This window comes from Stegostoma tigrinum, chromosome 4 (genome assembly GCF_030684315.1).
Source record: "Stegostoma tigrinum isolate sSteTig4 chromosome 4, sSteTig4.hap1, whole genome shotgun sequence".
NCBI classification, from domain to species: Eukaryota; Metazoa; Chordata; class Chondrichthyes; order Orectolobiformes; family Stegostomatidae; genus Stegostoma; species Stegostoma tigrinum.
In genome coordinates, this window is record NC_081357.1 from 119,299,879 (window position 1) to 119,319,163 (window position 19,285).

The window sequence follows — 19,285 nt, forward strand, 5'->3', positions numbered from 1 at the left end:
TAAAAATATAAAACTGTTAGGCAATCACGCAAGCAGCCATAAACAAACTGTTAACAAGAATGCAAAGAAAACAACAACCTGTCTTTATGCTGGGATTGTAATGTGGAAAATATTAATTAGTGTTTCATAAATGTACAAGTTACAAGACTACGGGGAAAAATGGAGGAGTGGATTTAATTGGAAAGTTCTAATAAAGATCTGGCACAAGCACAATGGACTAAATGGCTTTCGAGGTTGCCGGATTGTATGACTCAGAAGAAAATGGATACCAAGCAGATATTTGGATAGGTGACTATTTGGTCAAAGTGGTAAGGTACGTTTTAAGGAAGTTCTGCATGTGCATGTTATCTGTGGTGGGATGAAGGGAAGGGTTGCATGGTGGCTCAGTGGGTAGCACTGCCACCTCACAGCATCAGATGCCCAGATTCGACTCCACCCTCTTTCTTCCACAGTCCAAGGATGTGCAAGTTAGGTGGGTGGGCCTTGCTAAATTGCCCATAATGTCCAGACATGTGCAGATTGGGTGGATCAGACATGGGAACTGCAGGGTTACAGGGAAAGGGTAGTGGTTCTGGATAGGATACTCTTTGGATGATCGGTGTGGACTGAATTGGCTGAGTGGCTTGCTTCCACACTTTAGGGATTCTATTATTTCTATTATTCTCTGAGGGGTTACGTTGTAACCTTTGTATTCTTCTCATCAATTAATTCTGTGAAAGGCAAGAAATTTTTTTGATTGGTCATTATGCTGAAAGTAAGGCCTACAAAACCCTCACTCACAAATATTTGAACTTATACGAGCTATTATCAAAAGCAGTGGCTATTTTATTTCCATCTCCAGGCTTCAGAAATCAGTTAGTAATGGTACCCCAGTAAGGCAATAACTGTGTAAATTTTTTATAATTTATCTTCAAAGAAAGGCCTCAAATGGATTCAGAAATATGAGAGTGAAGCTTGAGAAAAAAAAAAACCTGATTCTGAATCATTCTTTTAAAACTGCAGATTACACATTCAAGCATAAAGTTCATTGCTGTACCTGAGGCAAGGCCAGAAGGTAGGCTAGGGCTAAGGTCATATCTTTGGGTAGAGCATCACTGGCTAGCTGCAAAAGAACTGTGAAAAGATGGCAAAGAATTCAAAATAAGTAAAGTAAACCACTGTAGTAACTTCCAATAATAGTGTTAAATTTGTATGCTAATTGCTATTGTAACTGAATTGAACATACAAACTGGCTAGCTTTTTACAACAAAATTCATTATTAATTTTCATTTCACAAGTTTTAGAAACTTTTGGTTTATCAGTCCAGAACTGATTATTTGTTTCTTTATCCATAACATGAAAACTTCAGGCAGCATTAGGTGGCAGCAAATGAGTCTCCATACCAGGGATAATGCAAATCATTTCTCTTGCTTCGTCAAGCAGAACCAAAAGTAACTGCACTACTTCTCACTAGATTAGGCAAGTTCTAGCCTCAAATACATCTCTCACCTCAGTTTTGTTTGTGGACTCCTGCTTTAAGCAAAATGGTACCACTTAGCACTCAAATCTGTTTTGGAATCTTTCAGAGAAATACAGTAAATTATATAAAACACGTTCAAAGCTTAGAAATGTTATGAAAAAGAACAAAGCAGTTATGTAAATGGTAGTAAGGTGAACAATGAATGGCCTGATTTTTTTTTGTTGGTGCTGTGAAGAGGAGGATAGGGTTGAGAAAAGGCATCTCTACTTTGCTTTGAAATTCTTCTTTAAGCGTAAAACAGATTAAGCTCAGGATCAAATCCTCCTCATGCTCTAAAAAATGAGCCCGGGCTCTTGAATTGAATCCCTCTTGCATTGTGTGACACTTCAATTTCTCACTGCAGTCATTGTGAGCTGAGAGTGAGTGGGTGAGATCAATAAAGAAATTCTGAATTACAGATATTTTTCTGCTGCAAGTCACACCCACTCAGAACGAGGCTCAGATTAACCCACAATCATTTTACTGGAGACCAATAGATATAGTACTTCATCAGATCAACCTCAAAATGAAATTACATCCATACGCTAAAAATGAAAAAGGCAGTACTTGAATCCACTGTGCCCTACAGACCTCACAAATTGACTTTTCGACAAAACAAATCCTGCATCTACAGAGTATTCATTTAGATAAAGCTATCTAGCTATTGGATTGATAAACACAAAAATGAAATCCATTTGAGAAACTCAGATTTCTTAACAGTAGAATATTTTATTTTAAGCTCCTGGTTTCCACCAGCTTTAATTCTCAAATAACTAACAGACTTGGCACTGGATGCAATTTCAGAACAAATTATGACTGATCTAGAGTAATAGAAAGCTTTAGTAATTTTTGTAATACTTGACCAACAGTTTTGCATGAGGAACAAATTAATCCTGATATCATACCCAGCTAACAAATCTAGAAAATGACCCAATTCGTAACTCCAACTAAGATTTCGACTCCCATTGATGAATAGGTATCTACCAATGGATTACTTATTGATATCAATCAATATGTATTTATTGTTGATCACTTCCTGTCCTGGCAATCCACTGTTATCAAACAGTCAACAATGAAAGCATAACTTAAATCATTGCTGGCACATCAGTTGGCAAAGATTCCAAAGAAGTTATTCAATGCTCTTACAAGCATAACAATATAAGCCTTATATATTACACTGACAAATGTATGAATGGGTAATAAGCTGCCCTGCAGTTCCCTTTGCTAAAGTCAGAAAACTAATACACAATTCAATGAGCCGGAAATTTAAATAAACTCGACTGAAGTAGCACCTAATCCTTTTGTAATTATGATGCAGATCTGACGTTTTTCTATGGCAGAGAGGGTTTTTGTTGTGTCATAGATGGCAGATCAGCCACAATTCTCTAGCTCCAGCCCAAGAAAGACACCTTTCATTTTCACAGGGACTGGATTGGGGTGAGCCAGAACATGTTGGGGGGCAGTTCCTACAGACTCCTGGCTATTTACATGATCAGTTCCCTCCAGTCAAATATGATTTTGCTATCTCTGTAGTGAGGAATCACATGTGTGCAATGCAAAACAGGCTACAGCTAAGTTTGTTGTTCATGTATGTTTCTGGAAAGCCAGGGTACCACATTGGAGATATTAGATAGCCTCTTGGGTATGGTTCTGGGACACAATTGGGGTGACAGAGGTCCTTATGGGGTGGTAAGGTACCATTTGGGATTATTAAAAGTGTACATTAATGTGATTAAAAAGTGAAAGCTGTCAGAGGATGTTCAAAGCTGTCAAATGTCTCAGTCTTCTGCAGTGGTCCCCAGCATTACAGATACCAGCCTTCAGTCAATACTTTTCACTCCACGTGTTATCAAGAAGTGGTTGGAGGCACTGGATACTGCAAAAGCTACGGGTCCTGACAACATTCTGGCAATCGTACTGAAGACTTGTGCTCCAGAACTTGCTGCTACCCTAGCCAAGCTGTTCTAGAACAGTTACAACACTGATAGCGACCCAACAAGATGTAAAATTGCCCAAGTGTGCTCCATACATCAAAAGCAGGACAAAACTAACCCAACCCAGTCAATTACTGCCCCTTCAGTCCAGTCTCGATTATCAGTAAAGCGATAGAGGGTGTCATCAACAGTGCAATCAAACAGAATCTGCTCAGTGACACCCAGTTTGGGTTCCACCAGGCCATTCAGCTCCTGACCTCATCACTGTCTTGGTTCAAACATGGACAAAAGAGCTGAACTCCAGAGATATGGTGAGAGGGACAGCGCTTGAAATCAAGGCTGCATTCAACCAAGTGTGGCATCATGGAGCTTGAGCAAAACTGGAATCAATGGGTATCGGGGAAAATCTCTCCGTGGTTAAAGTCATACCTGACATACAAGATAGTTGCAGTTCTTACAGGGCAGTCATCTCAGCTCCAGAACATTTATACTGAGGGACTCCTGCAGAGTAGTGTTTTGGGCCCAATCATCTTCAGCTGCTTTATCAATAACCTTCCCTCCATCATAAGATCAGAAGTGGGGATATTCACTGATGACTGCACAATGTTCAGCACTATTTGCGACTCCTCAGATACTGAAGCCGGCCACATTCAAATACAACAAGATCTGGACAATTTCCAGGCTTGGCTGACAAGTGGAAAGTAACATTCGTGCCACACAAATGTCACGTTATGACAATCACCAACAAGAGACAAGCTAACCCCACTGGCCCTTGACATTCAATGGTGTTATGATCACTGAATCCTCTACTATCAACATGCTGGGAATTATCATTGGTTAGAAACTCAGCAAGAATCACCATATAAACACAGTGGCTACAAGAGTACGTCAGAGGCTAGGAATACGGCAGCGAGTAACTCACCTCCTGACTCCCCAAATCCAGTTCACCCTCTACAAGGTACAAGTCAGGAGTGTGATGAAGTACTCTCCGCTCACCTGGATGAGTGCTGCCCCAGCAACACACAAGAAGCTTGTCACCACCCAGAACAAAGCAGCCCCCTTGATTGGCACTACACCCACAAGCATTGATTCCCTTCACCACTGACACTCAGTAGCAGCAGTGTGTACTATCTACAAGATACACTGTAGAAATTCACCAAGGATCCTCAGACAGCACCTTCCAAACCCACGACCACTTCCATCTAGAACGGCAAAAACGCAGCAGATATATGGGAACACAACAACCTTCAAGTTCCCCTCCAAGCTATTCACCATTCTGACTTGGAAATATATTGCCGTTCCTTCACTGTTACTGGGTCAAAATCCTGGAATTCTCTCCCTAATAGCATTGTGGGTCAATCCACAGCAGGTGGACTACAGAGGTTCAAGGAGACAACTCGCCACCACCTTCTCAAGGGCAACTAGGGACAGGCAATAAATGATGGCCGAGCCAACAACTCCCACATCCCACAAATGAATAAATAAACTGACTTGACTCTTCGAGCTTTAAGTTGTTTATTGCTATTTTCATCTGTCTCTTGACACGAGTCTGGGGTTATCAATTATAAAATTTGTGCTACATGACTGACTTTACTACATAACATTATCATGGTGGGGTGTCTGCCACGTGAACAGTGTAATTGACAGCCCATTGATTTAGAATACAAATGCTTGTTTCCATTAGAGATTTAAGTTCTTGAGTGAAATGTTGATATTTTCATAATAGATTAGATGAAGAAATGTTCGCGTGTGCTTTTTTAATTAATGTGTATGTTATTTTTAAATTAATGAGATAATCAATGGACACAACTACAAATTACATAGTTTAGCTCTTAAGGTTTGCTGATGGATCGACACAAGGTGAGTTTTTCCCAGGCTGGTTTTACAGAGCCAGGAGATGATCCACCTCTCTGTGTCTGACTCTGGAAAGAGATTCAGGGCCTCAGTATATTAGCTGAAAACTCTGAAATGCACATGAAATAGCCAAGTGAAGAGAAATCAGAAAAAATAAGACTTACTGTGTAAATGACATTCAACAACAGTGTTGAGTTTTTTTCTGGTTCAAACCATTTGAATCTTAGTTGAATCGTTTTAGTCCAAAAATTCAATACTACCCGAAGATGACAGGGAACTGAAGACATATCAATCTACACCAAACACGTGTCAAACGTTTATAAATATAAACTTTAGATACTGGCAATGCCATGTTCAATTTTAATGAGATGTCAGGAAAGAATATAAATCACCTATTTTGTAGCATGATTCTCAATTTTCACATATTATCTTCTATATATCATAGAATATTCTACCATCAATTGTACAGAATCAAAATTACTCAGAGAAAAGCTCTTTAACATTTTGTAACATGTTATTAACTACAGTGTTTTCACTGAAAGTGACAGGTAAAGAACTGAGAGAGATTTGTTTTTCCAAAAGTGTGAACTTTTAAACAGCTGAGGTTAGCAACAGATGAAAATTTATGATGGATTTCATTCACACAAGTTTTAAAAAGATGCACCATGCATATTCTTACTGTAACTAAGAACCTGCGTACTCTAGCCTCACTAAGCCATACTTTTAAATGTGCCTGCTTATTATTTTTTTCACCATGTATGGTTTACATTTCTGTATGCATAAATGTATCAAAGGAACATGACTTCTATTGATTATGACATATTTTTAGCACAGAAAGTTGCAAAACTGAGCATGGTGTAAACCTGATGGAGTATGTAAAGGTGCTACTGAGGCTAACTTTTACCTTCTGTGGCAGGAAATAGGTTTTCCCCTTCACTTTTGGTTTCGGATAATTTTCCAGCTCTCAGCAAGACTTCTGCAAAGTTTTCCACAGCACTGTGTTGATAACTAGAGTAGTTTACTTCATCCTGCAAGAGCGAAAATATATTCAGAATATCATAAAATTAAAAATGAGCAAAATTAGATTTTACAGTCTAAACCATAGAACATTACAGCACAGTACAGGCCCTTCGGCCCTCGATGTTGTGCCGACCTGTCATACTGATCTCAAGCCCATCTAACCTACACTATTCCATGTACGTCCATATGCTTATCCAATGACGACTTAAATGTACCCAAAATTGGAAAATCTACTACCGTTGCAGGCAAAGCGTTCCATTCTCTTACCACTCTCCGAGTAAAGAAACTACCTCTGACATCTGTCCGATATCTTTCACCTCTCAATTTAAAGCTGTGCCCCCTCGTGCTCGCCGTCACCATCCTAGGAAAAAGGCTCTCCCTATCCACCCTATCTAACCCTCTGATTATTTTATATGTTTCAATTAAGTCACCTCTCAACCTTCTTCTCCCTAATGAAAACAGCCTCAAGTCCCTCAGCCGCTCCTCATAAGACCTTCCCTCCATACCAGGCAACATCCTAGTAAATCTCCTCTGCACCCTTTCCAAAGCTTCCACATCCTTCTTATAATGTGGTGACCAGAACTGTACACAATACTCCAAGTGCGGCCACACCAGAGTTTTGTACAGCTTCACCATGACCTCTTGGTTCCAGAACTCGATCCCTCTATTAATAAAAGCTAAAACACTGTATGCCTTCTTAACAGCCCTGTCAACCCGGGTGGCAACTTTCAAGGATCTGTGTACATGGGCACCGAGATCCCTCTGCTCATCTACACTACTAAGAATCTTACCATTAGCCCTGTACTTTGCCTTCTGATTACTCCTACCAAAGTGCATCACCTCACACTTGTCTGCATTAGACTCCATTTGCCACCTCTCAGCCAAGCTCTGCAGCTGTGCAGCTTATTTAAACCATTTGCAAGAATGAAGAGGATAGTTTGGTATAAGTGGTGTGTAAAGAATCAAATAACCCTTTTCACTTGTTTTTTCAAAAATCATGTTAGAAACTATGAGGCAGTAAATAGGTACTACAAGGAGATAAGTTTTGATTGCCAGGAAACACCTGTGTGAAATTTCATTGACAAGAATTATAAAGGGCAACAAGCAGAGTTTAGAAAATGTATCAGTATCTCTATGGACTGAATTTCTCCTTGACGAAGGTGGCAAGACCAAAGGCAGAGAAGATTGGAATGTGATATTGTTAAATGGCATGCTAGTTTTATGACCTAGTCTCGTCTTTAAATAATTTTAGATGAGACAGTTTTCCTGTACACCTGCCATCTATCCAGTTGTGGCAGTTAATCTCTTAAATGAGGGCATAATTATGGACATTCCCCAAAACCCAACTAGATTTCCATTCTGGCCTGTGGGGTACTTATCATCATGTCAGTAGGCCTTCTGTGAAACACTGATGGTGGTCTTGAGTGGTAGTAGGAACAGGCATCAAAGTGAGAGACTCCAATGAGTTTAGAAGATGCCACTCCAAAAATCTGTATTACTGTAGCCATTGTTGTGGATGGGGCATTAACACTTCTGTCAGAAGGTTTTTACCTCCCTAGTCCTCTTAATCACTTACTGCAGCAAACACCACCCCCCTACCCCGATAGTAGGGCTGAAATTTGTTCATGCTGAACAGCTTATTGTTGGCCCTCCACACTCGAATCTGTCTGCTATCTAAAAAGAGATGGCAGGTTAACGGACTCCCTCTTTCACAACTGTCTTGTGTGTGTTGCACTTTTAAGCGATCCTGGCAAGAAATTCATCCCAATGGTAAGAGCTACGTCCTCAGAACAAACATTCAGCCCTACAAATCAGATTTAAACATACCATGAGTGAACAAGTTTCTGAAGATGCCTGATGAACTGAACAGGATTATCCATAGGAACATAAGAACAGAAATAAGCTTTTCAGGTCCTCAAACTTCTTCCACCATTCAATGAGATCAAAGCTGATTTGTGGCTTAATTTCATACAGCTGCCTGTGACCCATATTCATGAATAACTTTGCTTAACAATAATAGATCTTATGCAGACTGAAAACCTACAACTGATGTAGCATCAGCTGTTTGTGGAAGTGTTCCAAACCTCTAACACCCTTTGTGCAGAGAATTGCTTCCTAACATCGATCCTGAATAGTCTCATCCAAATTCTCGGAGTGACCTTGGAGAGGTTTGCAAAACCATGAGGGGCATGGATAAGGCAAATAGCCAAGGTCTTTTCCCCAGGATAGGGGCATTCAAAACTAGAGCACATAGGTTTAAGGTGAGAGGGGAAAAATTTAAAAGAAATCTAAGAGGCAACTTTTTCACACAGAAGATATTGCGTATATGGAATGAGCTGTCAGAGGAAGTGGTGGAAGCTGGTACAATTGCAACATTCTAAACAACATCTGTAAGGGTATGTGAATAGGAAGGGTTTAGAGTGTTATAGATCAAGTGCTGGCAAATGGGACTGGATTAATTTAGGATATCTGGTTAGCGTGGACAAGTTGGGCTGAACAGTCTGTTTCCATGCTGTACAGCTCGATGACTCTATGTCCCCTCGTTCTAGATCTCCCCTTAACATTTTAAATTCTTAAATTACTTTAATTTTTAAAACAAGCCTAATTTATATAATCCCTCCTCACTACTTAATCTGTGGAGGTCTAGGTTTCAATTTTGCAAACCTGCGTTGTTCTCCATCCAAGGCCAATTTACCCTTTCTAATGTGTAGTGCCCAATGTTGAACAACTCAGTTTCTTGGAAGGAGGTTTCATTAAGTGATAATGCACTCCATTACCCATTTTCCAGTACGTAGTTAAACAGGAGAGTTCAATGTGCTCTGGAACTAAATGCAATGAACAGTCATCAAATTTGACAATGGAGTTCTGTATAATTCTTGTAGAAAAAGCCAAGAGCTTCATGTATAAGTGATAAAGCAACCAAGAAAAATCTCAATTTTCATTCCAAATGATAATAGATATTTATTTTTGGTAGGAATTTTAGTTTTATGTTTAATAATCCACTGGATCAGATAGCTGCATTAAAAATAGTTGATTGATCTTAAAAGGGAGTGGCTCAGAACATGACTGGATTTTATCTGGACCTAAAAACTGAAAATAGATCTGAATGCAAGCTACTTGTAATGATTATAATCAATAATTGTGAAACAAAAACAGAAATTGCTGCAGAAACTCAGCAGATCTGGCAGCATCTATGGAGAGAAAGCAAAATCAATGTTCCAGGTGTGGTGACCTTTCTTCAGAATAGGTTAATATTTGTGCAGTTAGACCCGAGATTACACTAACATGATCTGCACCCACTTGAAATATCTGAGGACGAAAAAGACAAAGTTCACGACATTTGATGTGCCAGAGTGGATACTTGAACATTCCACCTGCTCTGGACCTGGATCCTATAAATTGTGAGTCAACCACCCACACATGAAGGCACCAGTTGGCGGAGTCTGTTCAAATGTTAACAATAGCAGAATATCCTTGAGTGCATCATGAATCTGAGGTGATCAGTATTAATCCAGGTCACAGGCCTGTACTAAATTTGCTAACTGCCATGATAGTGATTTGTGAAGTGCCACTGATGGAGTAAGCTTAAATTGAAGGATTTCATGAATACTTAATGGGAATGAAAATTGTCAGTGGAACATTGAAGTTACTTGGTTAACGAGTTAGATTAAGTTTTGTCTTGTACCAGGTGTCCCATTGGCCTTACCGTATTATTATCAATTTGCGCATTCAGCAATTTGCAATGCAAAGTAATTGAAGCTGAAAAAGGTGAAAAAACATCCAATACATGCCACAAGAAACCCGGTTCCACCAAATTCTGGGTCATTATAAATGATCCAACAAATTCATACAGCTACGCACGGCACTTTGAATAGTTAGAATATCTTCTCCAACATCCAAAAATGCAACTTAAAAGGAGAAAAATCATTTCCAACAGTTATGTAGAAAATGAATTCTTAAGTTATAATGATTGAATACCTTCATACGACATTACTGTATTAAATATTTTGGAAAATACATGCAATACTATGGGATATGCATTATAAATAATCTATTGATAAACAACTCAACCTAGAAAATAAATCCCAGGTAAAAATTCTCAATTAGCCCTAAATGTTCAATTGGCCCATACAAGACAGATAGTTTACAGCTGAATTTTTTTGTTCAGCTGCTGTTTTAAAGAAAGCTCTTCCCTCTCAAACAGTTGTAGGCAACTTTTCAGTCCTATTAATGGGTGTGATTTTGACTGCTTTACTTGTGGAATATAACTTAGTGTAAATCCTAATGTAACTATTAGTTTGACTTACTTTGTCAATGAAAGCATCATCAATGAGGATCTCATAAAAGGGATGACAGCCTTGCTTTGCTAGATTTCCATTTACACCAGCCTCACCTCTTAATGTAGCTTCTGGTCCTTGGTCCTAAGGGAAAATTACAATTCAAAATGATAGAAATGAGAGAATCTAACTTCTATCTTTTCACTTATAATCAAAAAGGCCTTACATGTAAAGGGCGCAGATAGCTGAGGGATCTCTTCCACCACTGTGCATCACTGACAGCATGCAACACTGCCTTAGTTGTCATAGAAGTACTACTAAGAACTTCCATGGTCTTTGCAGTTGTCCGATGAAGCAGGTCAGATGAATTATTTGCAACTTTCATTTCAATCTAAAAGTTTGAATCAAAAAGCAAAATACTTAGTGCTTTAAAATGGTTCACAATAAAACTATTGCATTAAGAAGAAAAAAATTAGTTTGTTAAGGTATTTTTGGAAGAATGAGCCTACATTTAATGGTAAGTTTCAAAGTTTTCTTGCACTGTTAGTTAATTGGCAAGAGTATAAGCAAGTCGAGGTTTCAACTTTCTTTTTACCCAAACATCATATCATCAAATAATATTCAAACATCAAATTAAAATCATAATTTTACGTTATCTTCCCTTGACCAGCTGCTTCATTTTTCACATTATCTGCTTGATCTTATTCTTTTCCTAAGAAGAGGCAATGATTTACATTTTTTTCAAATTAACAGAAAGAATAACTTGCCAGAATATGCAATCCTGTCTCATTTAATCCTAAAACTTTACAAACTGGTAATCTGTTTATCAGATTTAAGATGGAGGCAGCTGTCAGAGTTGGAGAGCTGAAGTACTGTGGGCTGCTTTAAAATGTTAAAATGCCATATAAATAATAGTTGATGATCTAAAAAATATCAGGTTACTTGAATGATAATGTATTAAAAATGCAGTCATTCAAATCATGGTTGCATTTTATTATTCACAACTCTCTAAGTTATGAGATAACAATCGTTTATCTTGTGCATTAGATGGGAAGGTAAAATTCTGCTCAGATAGGTGGAAAAACCCCATGCCATTTTAAGTTATGAAAATTCTGACCTGCTGAGCATTGCCCGTAGAATTTATAGACTCTCTGCTCTCTGATGGCTCAATCTGGTAATTTACAGCTTGATACAAAATCTGCAATAAAGTCAATTAAACAGAAAGCAGTGATTTAGCGCCCTGCAATTATATCATTGACTGTTTTGAACAAACTATGAACAATAAACACAGAAGTATATTGATCTTTTTCTGCAATTGAGGTTTGAAACTTTATTGCTGTTGAGAAACTCCTCATTCAAATACAGCAACATTGAAAAATGAGTCACAAAAACTATCAACTTGCAAGAATAAGTCAATTGTAACTGTCTAATGGGGCAATAAATGGAGGAAACATTTAATGTAATTAAAAACAGCCACATTGAACACTAATTCACGAACAATTGTTTCAAAGCTCAATTCAAAAATGGTACTGCCTTGTTCAGGTAATCAGTCTAAATTAAAAACTGCCTTTATTTCATGGAGAAAAAGGTATAGGTGTCAGAAATTACTGTCAAAACAACATTAAATTTAAAGGTATTTGCATACAAAATCACACAACAATTTCCAAAGGGGACAGTTTGTAGTGACATGTGAAAACAGGATCTTGCAATCCGACTTAACATTTAAAACCATTAAATGCTGCTAAGTTTATTACTGCAAGTCAGGTATAATCAAAACATACTGCAGAAAGTTATGGCATGCCAACTTTTGTCAAAGTTTCTTTATAAATGTATGATGAGTCTTAATTACTGATCTCTGCGGCACTGAAAATTAATAAGATGCCACATCCATAAATTTGTCTTTTAATTGTTGAATTTTTATGACTTCTCCTTTTTTGTCAAATAATTATTTGTCTCCCTTTATTTTGTTTACTGTACCTAATACCTGCACACGTCCTGGATCAGGCTTTTTGCAATTCATGAACTATACCTCAGTCTGGTTGCTTATAGACAGAACCTCAGTTGCATGCATGGTTGAGCAAGAATTTACATTGTTTGAGAATTTGCTCTGACAAAAATACTTGGAACAAAATTATTTTCATATTTATGCAATGGTATTTGCAGAAATACCATGCAGTTTGTTAATTTACCAGTAATTAGATTTTTTGTACTATATTTGACTCATGGGTAACAATTAATTGTTAGTAGAGTTCAACAATACAATTTATATTTCATTTGGCCCCAAAATCCAATACCCTTCCATTTGAAAAGCACAGAAATTAGTGTTAATGATCTTCTAGAAATGTTTATGAACTATGCTACAGTGACTTCAAGGACCATCAAAATATTTCTGCATATTCTTTGGTTTTTCCCACTGAGTGTGCCAGCGAGGTCTTTTCTGTCTTAATTTTGACTTCATGTTAGAAACTATTGTGACAATTGTGGAGATATTTAATTGAAAGAAAGGGAGTCCAAAAGCAAATAAATTATACAAATAATGAACTTGACTGTAATGTGGTAATTGAAGCAGTGGGCGAGGGGTAAACGGAGGGTAGAGGAGAAGGGAAGGAAGATGGGAAAGGAGGTACATTATATTATTGCGAGTGTTTGGCTCAAGGTCCATTCTAACTTCAGTTAGAATGTAATTTTTAGTTTTGTGAATTAGCATTGAAGAGTAGAAAATAGGATTAAAGCAATTGAAGCACACGAAAGGCTACTGCACTTAAAAGGTTGAGATCATGTTGCTTTAACAGATTAATTGCTAGATCAACAGCAGGACAGCTTGTTGAACTAAAGTGTCTGCACTGCTTGCAGTAATGGGAGGTAAAACTAAACTAATTAAAACAATCTTGTGAATTCTGAAAGGCTGTGAAAAATCATTAACTTCATCAGATCAAAGAGGAAACTGTAAATGAGGATATTCAACTTGAAAGTCAGGTTAAAGACAGCTCAGCAAAGGCAATCTTGTCTTGGAAATGGTTGGAGCTTAGGAAGGATTTCTGGTTCCAATTTGTATTTGTGTTGGGAGAAGTTCAGACCAGTTTGGAACTGGGAGAGTGCTGATGCAAAGTAGCTCCAGCCATCATGACTGCTAGTGCTTTCAGACTCCTCAAAATTAGGGCTCACAACAAGTTTGTGATTCAATGTAAAAAGGGTGAAGGGTAAAGAGAAGCACTGAGAGCTATTATTAGCTCAGTGCAGCTGAGAGTGGATTGAAAAAAGCTCCAATTAGTATTTGCTTGATGCAGCTGAGAAAAATTGGAGCAGAGAGAAATTCAGCAAAAGCTAATGGAAGTTAGCTGTTTGATAAAAGCTGAAATTGTTCCATTAACTATATGCTTGACAGCAGGCCAGGGGAACTTTGTCTTAAGAGATGAGACTGAACTACCAAGACACGTGCTGTCATGAAGGCATTCAGAGCCACAGACTTTGAGGGTGTTCCAAGCCTGAATTTTCAAAAGTGAAGTCTTAGAATCCCTTGCAAAGGCAACAGAGTTTTAGTGACATTTGGTGACCCACAATGTCTGTTGACTCAAATGTACATCATGGTAATCCTGACTGTTAAAATATACAAATTTTGTTTGTGTAGTATATGATGACTGTTATACTTTTCTAATTTTGTAAAGTTTAGTTTATTTTTCTGTTCAAAAATGTGGCATCTTATAGCTGTATGCTCTTACTAAACACCTGAGAACTCAGACAATGTCCTCTTTAAACAAAAATATTTATTGGTCCCCAACTAGATTATGACATTATTGTGGAAGTCTCATCCAGGATCATAACAGTATGTCAGTGAAGCAAAGTCACCTATCCCGACAGTCAAAACCACAGACATTAGATCAGCCTTCTTGAGAATGAACCCACAGAAAGCAACTAGCTCAGAGAGAGACCCCAACCATGTACTCAGATCCTGTGCAGACCAGTTGGTGACAGTATTTGCAGACATCTTGAATCTCTCCTTACTACAATCTGAAGTCCCCACCTGCTTCAACAAGACCATCAGTATTCCAATGCCAAAGAAAAATTAGGCAGCGTGCCTTGAGGATTACCACCCGGTGGCTGTGACCTCCATACTATTAAATGTTTCTAGAGGTTAGTCATGGCTCACATCAACTCCAGCCTACCAAACTGCTTTGATCCTTTGCAATTCTTCTGCAGGTGCACCAGGTCCACAGCAGACACCATCTTCCTGGCCCTACACTCATCGCTGGAAAATGTGGATAACAAGGACACCTACGTCAGGCTCTTATATACTGCCTACAGACTACAGATTTTTTTTTCCTTCTTCACAGATGCTGCCAGACCTGCTAAGTTTTTTCAGCAACTTCTGTTTTTGGACCTTTTCTCACCTCATTGAAATTAGCGTTCTTTCATTCTAGACACTCTTCTTGCTACCACTGCTTGCTTTTCTTTAGAAATGGCTAAACATTTCTTCTGATGTGATAATTGGTCCACTTGGCCTACCTCATTTCTTAGCAATAAACCTGGAAAAACTTCCTTTCTAGTTAGGCTAAGGATATAATGATCCAAGAAGCTGTCCTGAACATATCTTTTGCTGAAACATAGCTTTTGGGGGCAGCATGGTGGCTCAGTGGTTAGCACTGCTGCCTCACAGTGCCAGGGACCCAGGTTCAATTTCACCCTCAGGCAACTGTCTGTGTAGAGTTTGCACATTCTCCCCATGTCTGCATGGGCTTCCTTCAGGTGCTCCGGATTCCTCCCACAGTCCAAAGATGTGCAGGCTAGGTGGATTGACCATGCTAAATTGCCTGCAGTGTTCAGGGATGTGTAGATTAGTTGGGGTATAGGGGGATGGGTCTGGGTGGGATGCTCCAAGTGTTGGTGTGGACTTTTTGTGCCGAAGGGCAATTTTCCAAACTGTAGGGATTCTATGATGCCAAAGAAGGCTGCATCACGGCTGACTTATTTTTCTAAAGAATATCAAACTTCATGGGACGGGTAGTATTCAGTGATAGTCTTTAAATTCAAAATTTAACACCCACGTTCTGCTGTTCTTGCAGTACACAGCTAATTATTCTTACCTGTGTTTGAAGTGAGCTGCTGGCAGCTAGCAGAGACTGGATAACATTGGGAGGGCAGTAGGTGCGAGCAAAGGCCATTAATTCCTGCCGAATTGTCAGGTCATGATAGCCGTCTGACTGCCCCAGTTTGCTGCACACCTGCCAACCAGCGCTGTAACCTTTTGAAGAAGAATAAACATCCACCTGTTACTTCGATTAATTAAAGCTGGGTCACCACCTGTTTTAGCACTGCATAAATTCTCAACTTTAGTCACATGCGAACTGCAGCAGAAATGACATTGTACTCATTCTTTTCAACAAAAGATACACAAGCATCAATTGCCGGTTTTTTTCTGATGTGAATGATTTCTCTTTAAACAACATTACTCTCAGGAGACAAAAAGGACGGCCAATTTACTCAGTAAAACTATGGAAAGAAAACCCAGGTACCTGCAGAAAACAGGGAAGAAAACATGCTAACTAACAGTGGATCGCTTTTAAAGTAATGGAAATATTTTTAAAAATGTAGCATCAATGCTTTTTTTTTTGAGTACAATATTGGAACTTAAACAGATTTTATAAGGGTCTGTGTTTCGAACCCTCACATGGCATCACCATTTGGAGAAGGCATGTTAACTGTGCATTTGGTTAAGTCCTGTCTGTGAAGGAAAGGCTCAATAGAGTTAGGTGGTTGTTTATAGTTCTTTGCCTATTTATACAAATGTGTATATGTAACACAAAAGGAAAACAAAAAGATTTTGACAATTAATAGAAACAGAGATGCAAGAATATCAGGCAAAATAGACATAAAAAGTAATTTAACAAACGGCCAAGATGGATAGAAAGAACCATAAAAAAAGAGAAGGCTTTTCTCATTAGAAAACAGTTCAAAACATGTAAAGATGAAAAGTTAATAACACAGTAAAACATTTTGGAAGGTCGAATTTGAATGCAGAATACAGGGTAAATGGCAGGATTCTTGGCAACATGGAGGAACAGAGGGGTCTTGGGGTCCACGCCCATAGGTTCCTCAAAGTTGCTATCTGGATTGACAGGGTTGTAAAGAAGGTGCATGTTGTGTTGGCTTTCATGGGCAGGAGAATTGAGTATGAGAGCCACGAGGTTATGCTGCAGCTCTATAAAACTCTGGTTAGGCAACACTTGGAATATTGTGTTCAGTTCTGGTCACTTCATTATAGGAAGGATGTAGTAGCTTCAGAGAGAGTGCAGAGGAGATTTACCAGGATGCTGCCTGGACTGGAAGGCAGGTCTTATGAGGAAAGGTTGAGGGAGCAAGGGCTTTTTTCATTGGAGCGAAAAAGGATGACATATGACTCGTTAAAGGTGTATAAGATGATGAGAGGCATTGATTGAGTGGATAGGCAGAGAGTTCTTCCCAGGGCAAAAATGACTATTACGAGGGAGCATAATTTTAAGGCGATTGCACAAAGGTATAGGGGAGGTGTCAGAGGCAGGTTCTTCACACAGAGTGGTGGGCACGTGGAATGCGCTACAGGCAGTGGGAATGGGTGTCAGATACTTTATTTACTTTTGAGCAACTCTTGCATAGGCACATGGACGACAGTAAAACGTGGGATATGCAGGGTAGATGGATCTTAGTAGAATAATAGGTCAGCACAACATTGTGGGCTGAAGGGCCTGTACTATGCTGTACTGTTCTATGTTCTATAACACCTTTAAAATACACAGCTTTTTCACTTCTTCATCAGATGTGAGCATCGCCAGCAAGGTTGATATTTGTTGCCGTCCACAATTACACCTGAACCGAGCAGTTGTTGAGGACTTTTCAGAGAGTAATTTAAAATCAACCACATTGCTGAGAGTCTGGAGTCACAGGTGGGCTACTCTAGATAAGGATGGCAGAGCTACTTCCCCAAAAGACACAAGTAAAGTTGCAATTTTACAACAACGAAAGACAGTTTCTTAGACACCATTACTGAGAACAATTTTTACTTTCCCATGCTTATTAACTGAATTTAATTCCACCAGCTGCCAGAGTGCAACATGAACCTGTGTCCTTACAGCCGGTGTATGTTGAATGCTCGTTCAATGATATTTGTACAGCACAACAATTAGACAGAATGTTTACAGAACAGAGTATATGAAGTCCACGCACAGGATAGAATTACTTGAACCTTAAGTACATGAATATTATTTCTTGTACAGGCCTTTTCTACAACTTGTTTTTGAAATGTGTTATTCCTTCAATCTATGTTTCTAGGAATCTCTAGAATACTTGGAAACAACCAAACTATTAAATTTGAATCTAGGCAAGTGAAGTGCTTTCGAGGAAATGACAGATATTTATAATCAGATGTGCGGATCGTCCTCCAATCCAATAAAATTCATTCAACGTGGATGTGTTCAAATTTAAGCTAAACTTCAATGTAATGTGTGAATTGTTTAAAAATGTCTGGTCATGTTTGTTAATTATGAAATTAGTATTAGACCCTGTGATGGTCAAAGTAACTGTATAATTGTGCATTGGTTTGCTTTTTGAAACTTTGCCTTAAGTAATTGTCTAATATTTAGCATCTGAAGCATCCTAGACCTTCATGTATCAAATACCTTTTATTTAATTAATCCTATAATTTCAGTAACATCTAATTTGTACTGTGTATTGCTAAAATGACTGAGATTAAGTGCTGTTTTATCATGTGAACATGAGGGTTCCATAAACTATTTCCAGTAATTCAGTATTATGCATTGTACTTGACAATGAAAGATAATCTGTCAAATAGACTGCACAATCTTATCAATTTATCCAGTGGTCAAGCTCCTGAGCAACCAGCCCTTTTAACTGACTGCCCGTAGACTTTGTCCCAGTAATCCACAGTTTTGTTTTTGGGAAGTGTGGCCCAGTAAAAATTTTGAAAATATGCTCAAATGATAAATAAAGGTAACAGGTTAGCTTTGTACCAATTCTTGTTTTAGAGGGACTGAAAGAGAGATAATATCATTTTACATCGTGCTCAATTCTCCCATCTAGCCTTTAGGCAGATTAGATTCCCTACAGTGTGACCATGGCCACCAGATTACTCAAAGTACTTCATAAATAATCGAGTACTTCTTAAGAGTAGTCATTTTGGTAACATAGGAATGCAAACAAATGAACTCCCATAAACAGCAAAGCAGTAGGGACCAAATAATTTGTAAATATTGGGCAAAAGAAGTAACTGCCCTACATTTCTTTGAAATAGTGCCACAGTCTGCCCTCCAGATAAATGCCAACGATTCTGAGGACTTGGCTTCACGATTCATTCAGAAGAGGCCACTGTCAACAGTGCTCCATTCCTCAGGATTTCAATGGAGTGTCACCTTTGACTTTTTTGGGCTTAAGTCCTGAATTGAAATTGAAATCAACAGCTCCGTGATTCAGGCAAGAGTGCTTCCAGCTGAGCCACAGCAATGACAAACCATACAGTTCTTGATGTCATTCCTGCAATGGTTGATGGTGAAGGATTTTAACACAAAAAGTGGAATGTTTCATACAAAGGATAAGTACCTGTAATGAAAGAACGGAGAAATAACTGGGATCGATAGCAAACTGGTTGACGACTGTGTGGATGAGCAAATTTTAAAAAAAAATCACTGAATTAACAGGCAAGTGGTGCTGCAGCC

General features: G+C 38.6%; 1 protein-coding gene across 1 annotated transcript in view; it reads right to left on the reverse strand.

Annotated features, from left to right (window-relative positions):
- nbas (NBAS subunit of NRZ tethering complex) overlaps positions 1-19,285 on the reverse strand; it is a 238,312-nt gene that overhangs the window by 85,185 nt on the left and 133,842 nt on the right. The window contains exons 34-39 of the mRNA XM_048530416.2: positions 15,665-15,822; positions 11,701-11,781; positions 10,810-10,974; positions 10,614-10,727; positions 6,191-6,314; positions 1,037-1,113 (exon numbers count right to left, since the gene is read on the reverse strand). Coding sequence (XP_048386373.1) covers positions 1,037-1,113; positions 6,191-6,314; positions 10,614-10,727; positions 10,810-10,974; positions 11,701-11,781; positions 15,665-15,822 — 719 coding nt within the window. The remainder of the gene's footprint in view (positions 1-1,036; positions 1,114-6,190; positions 6,315-10,613; positions 10,728-10,809; positions 10,975-11,700; positions 11,782-15,664; positions 15,823-19,285) is intronic.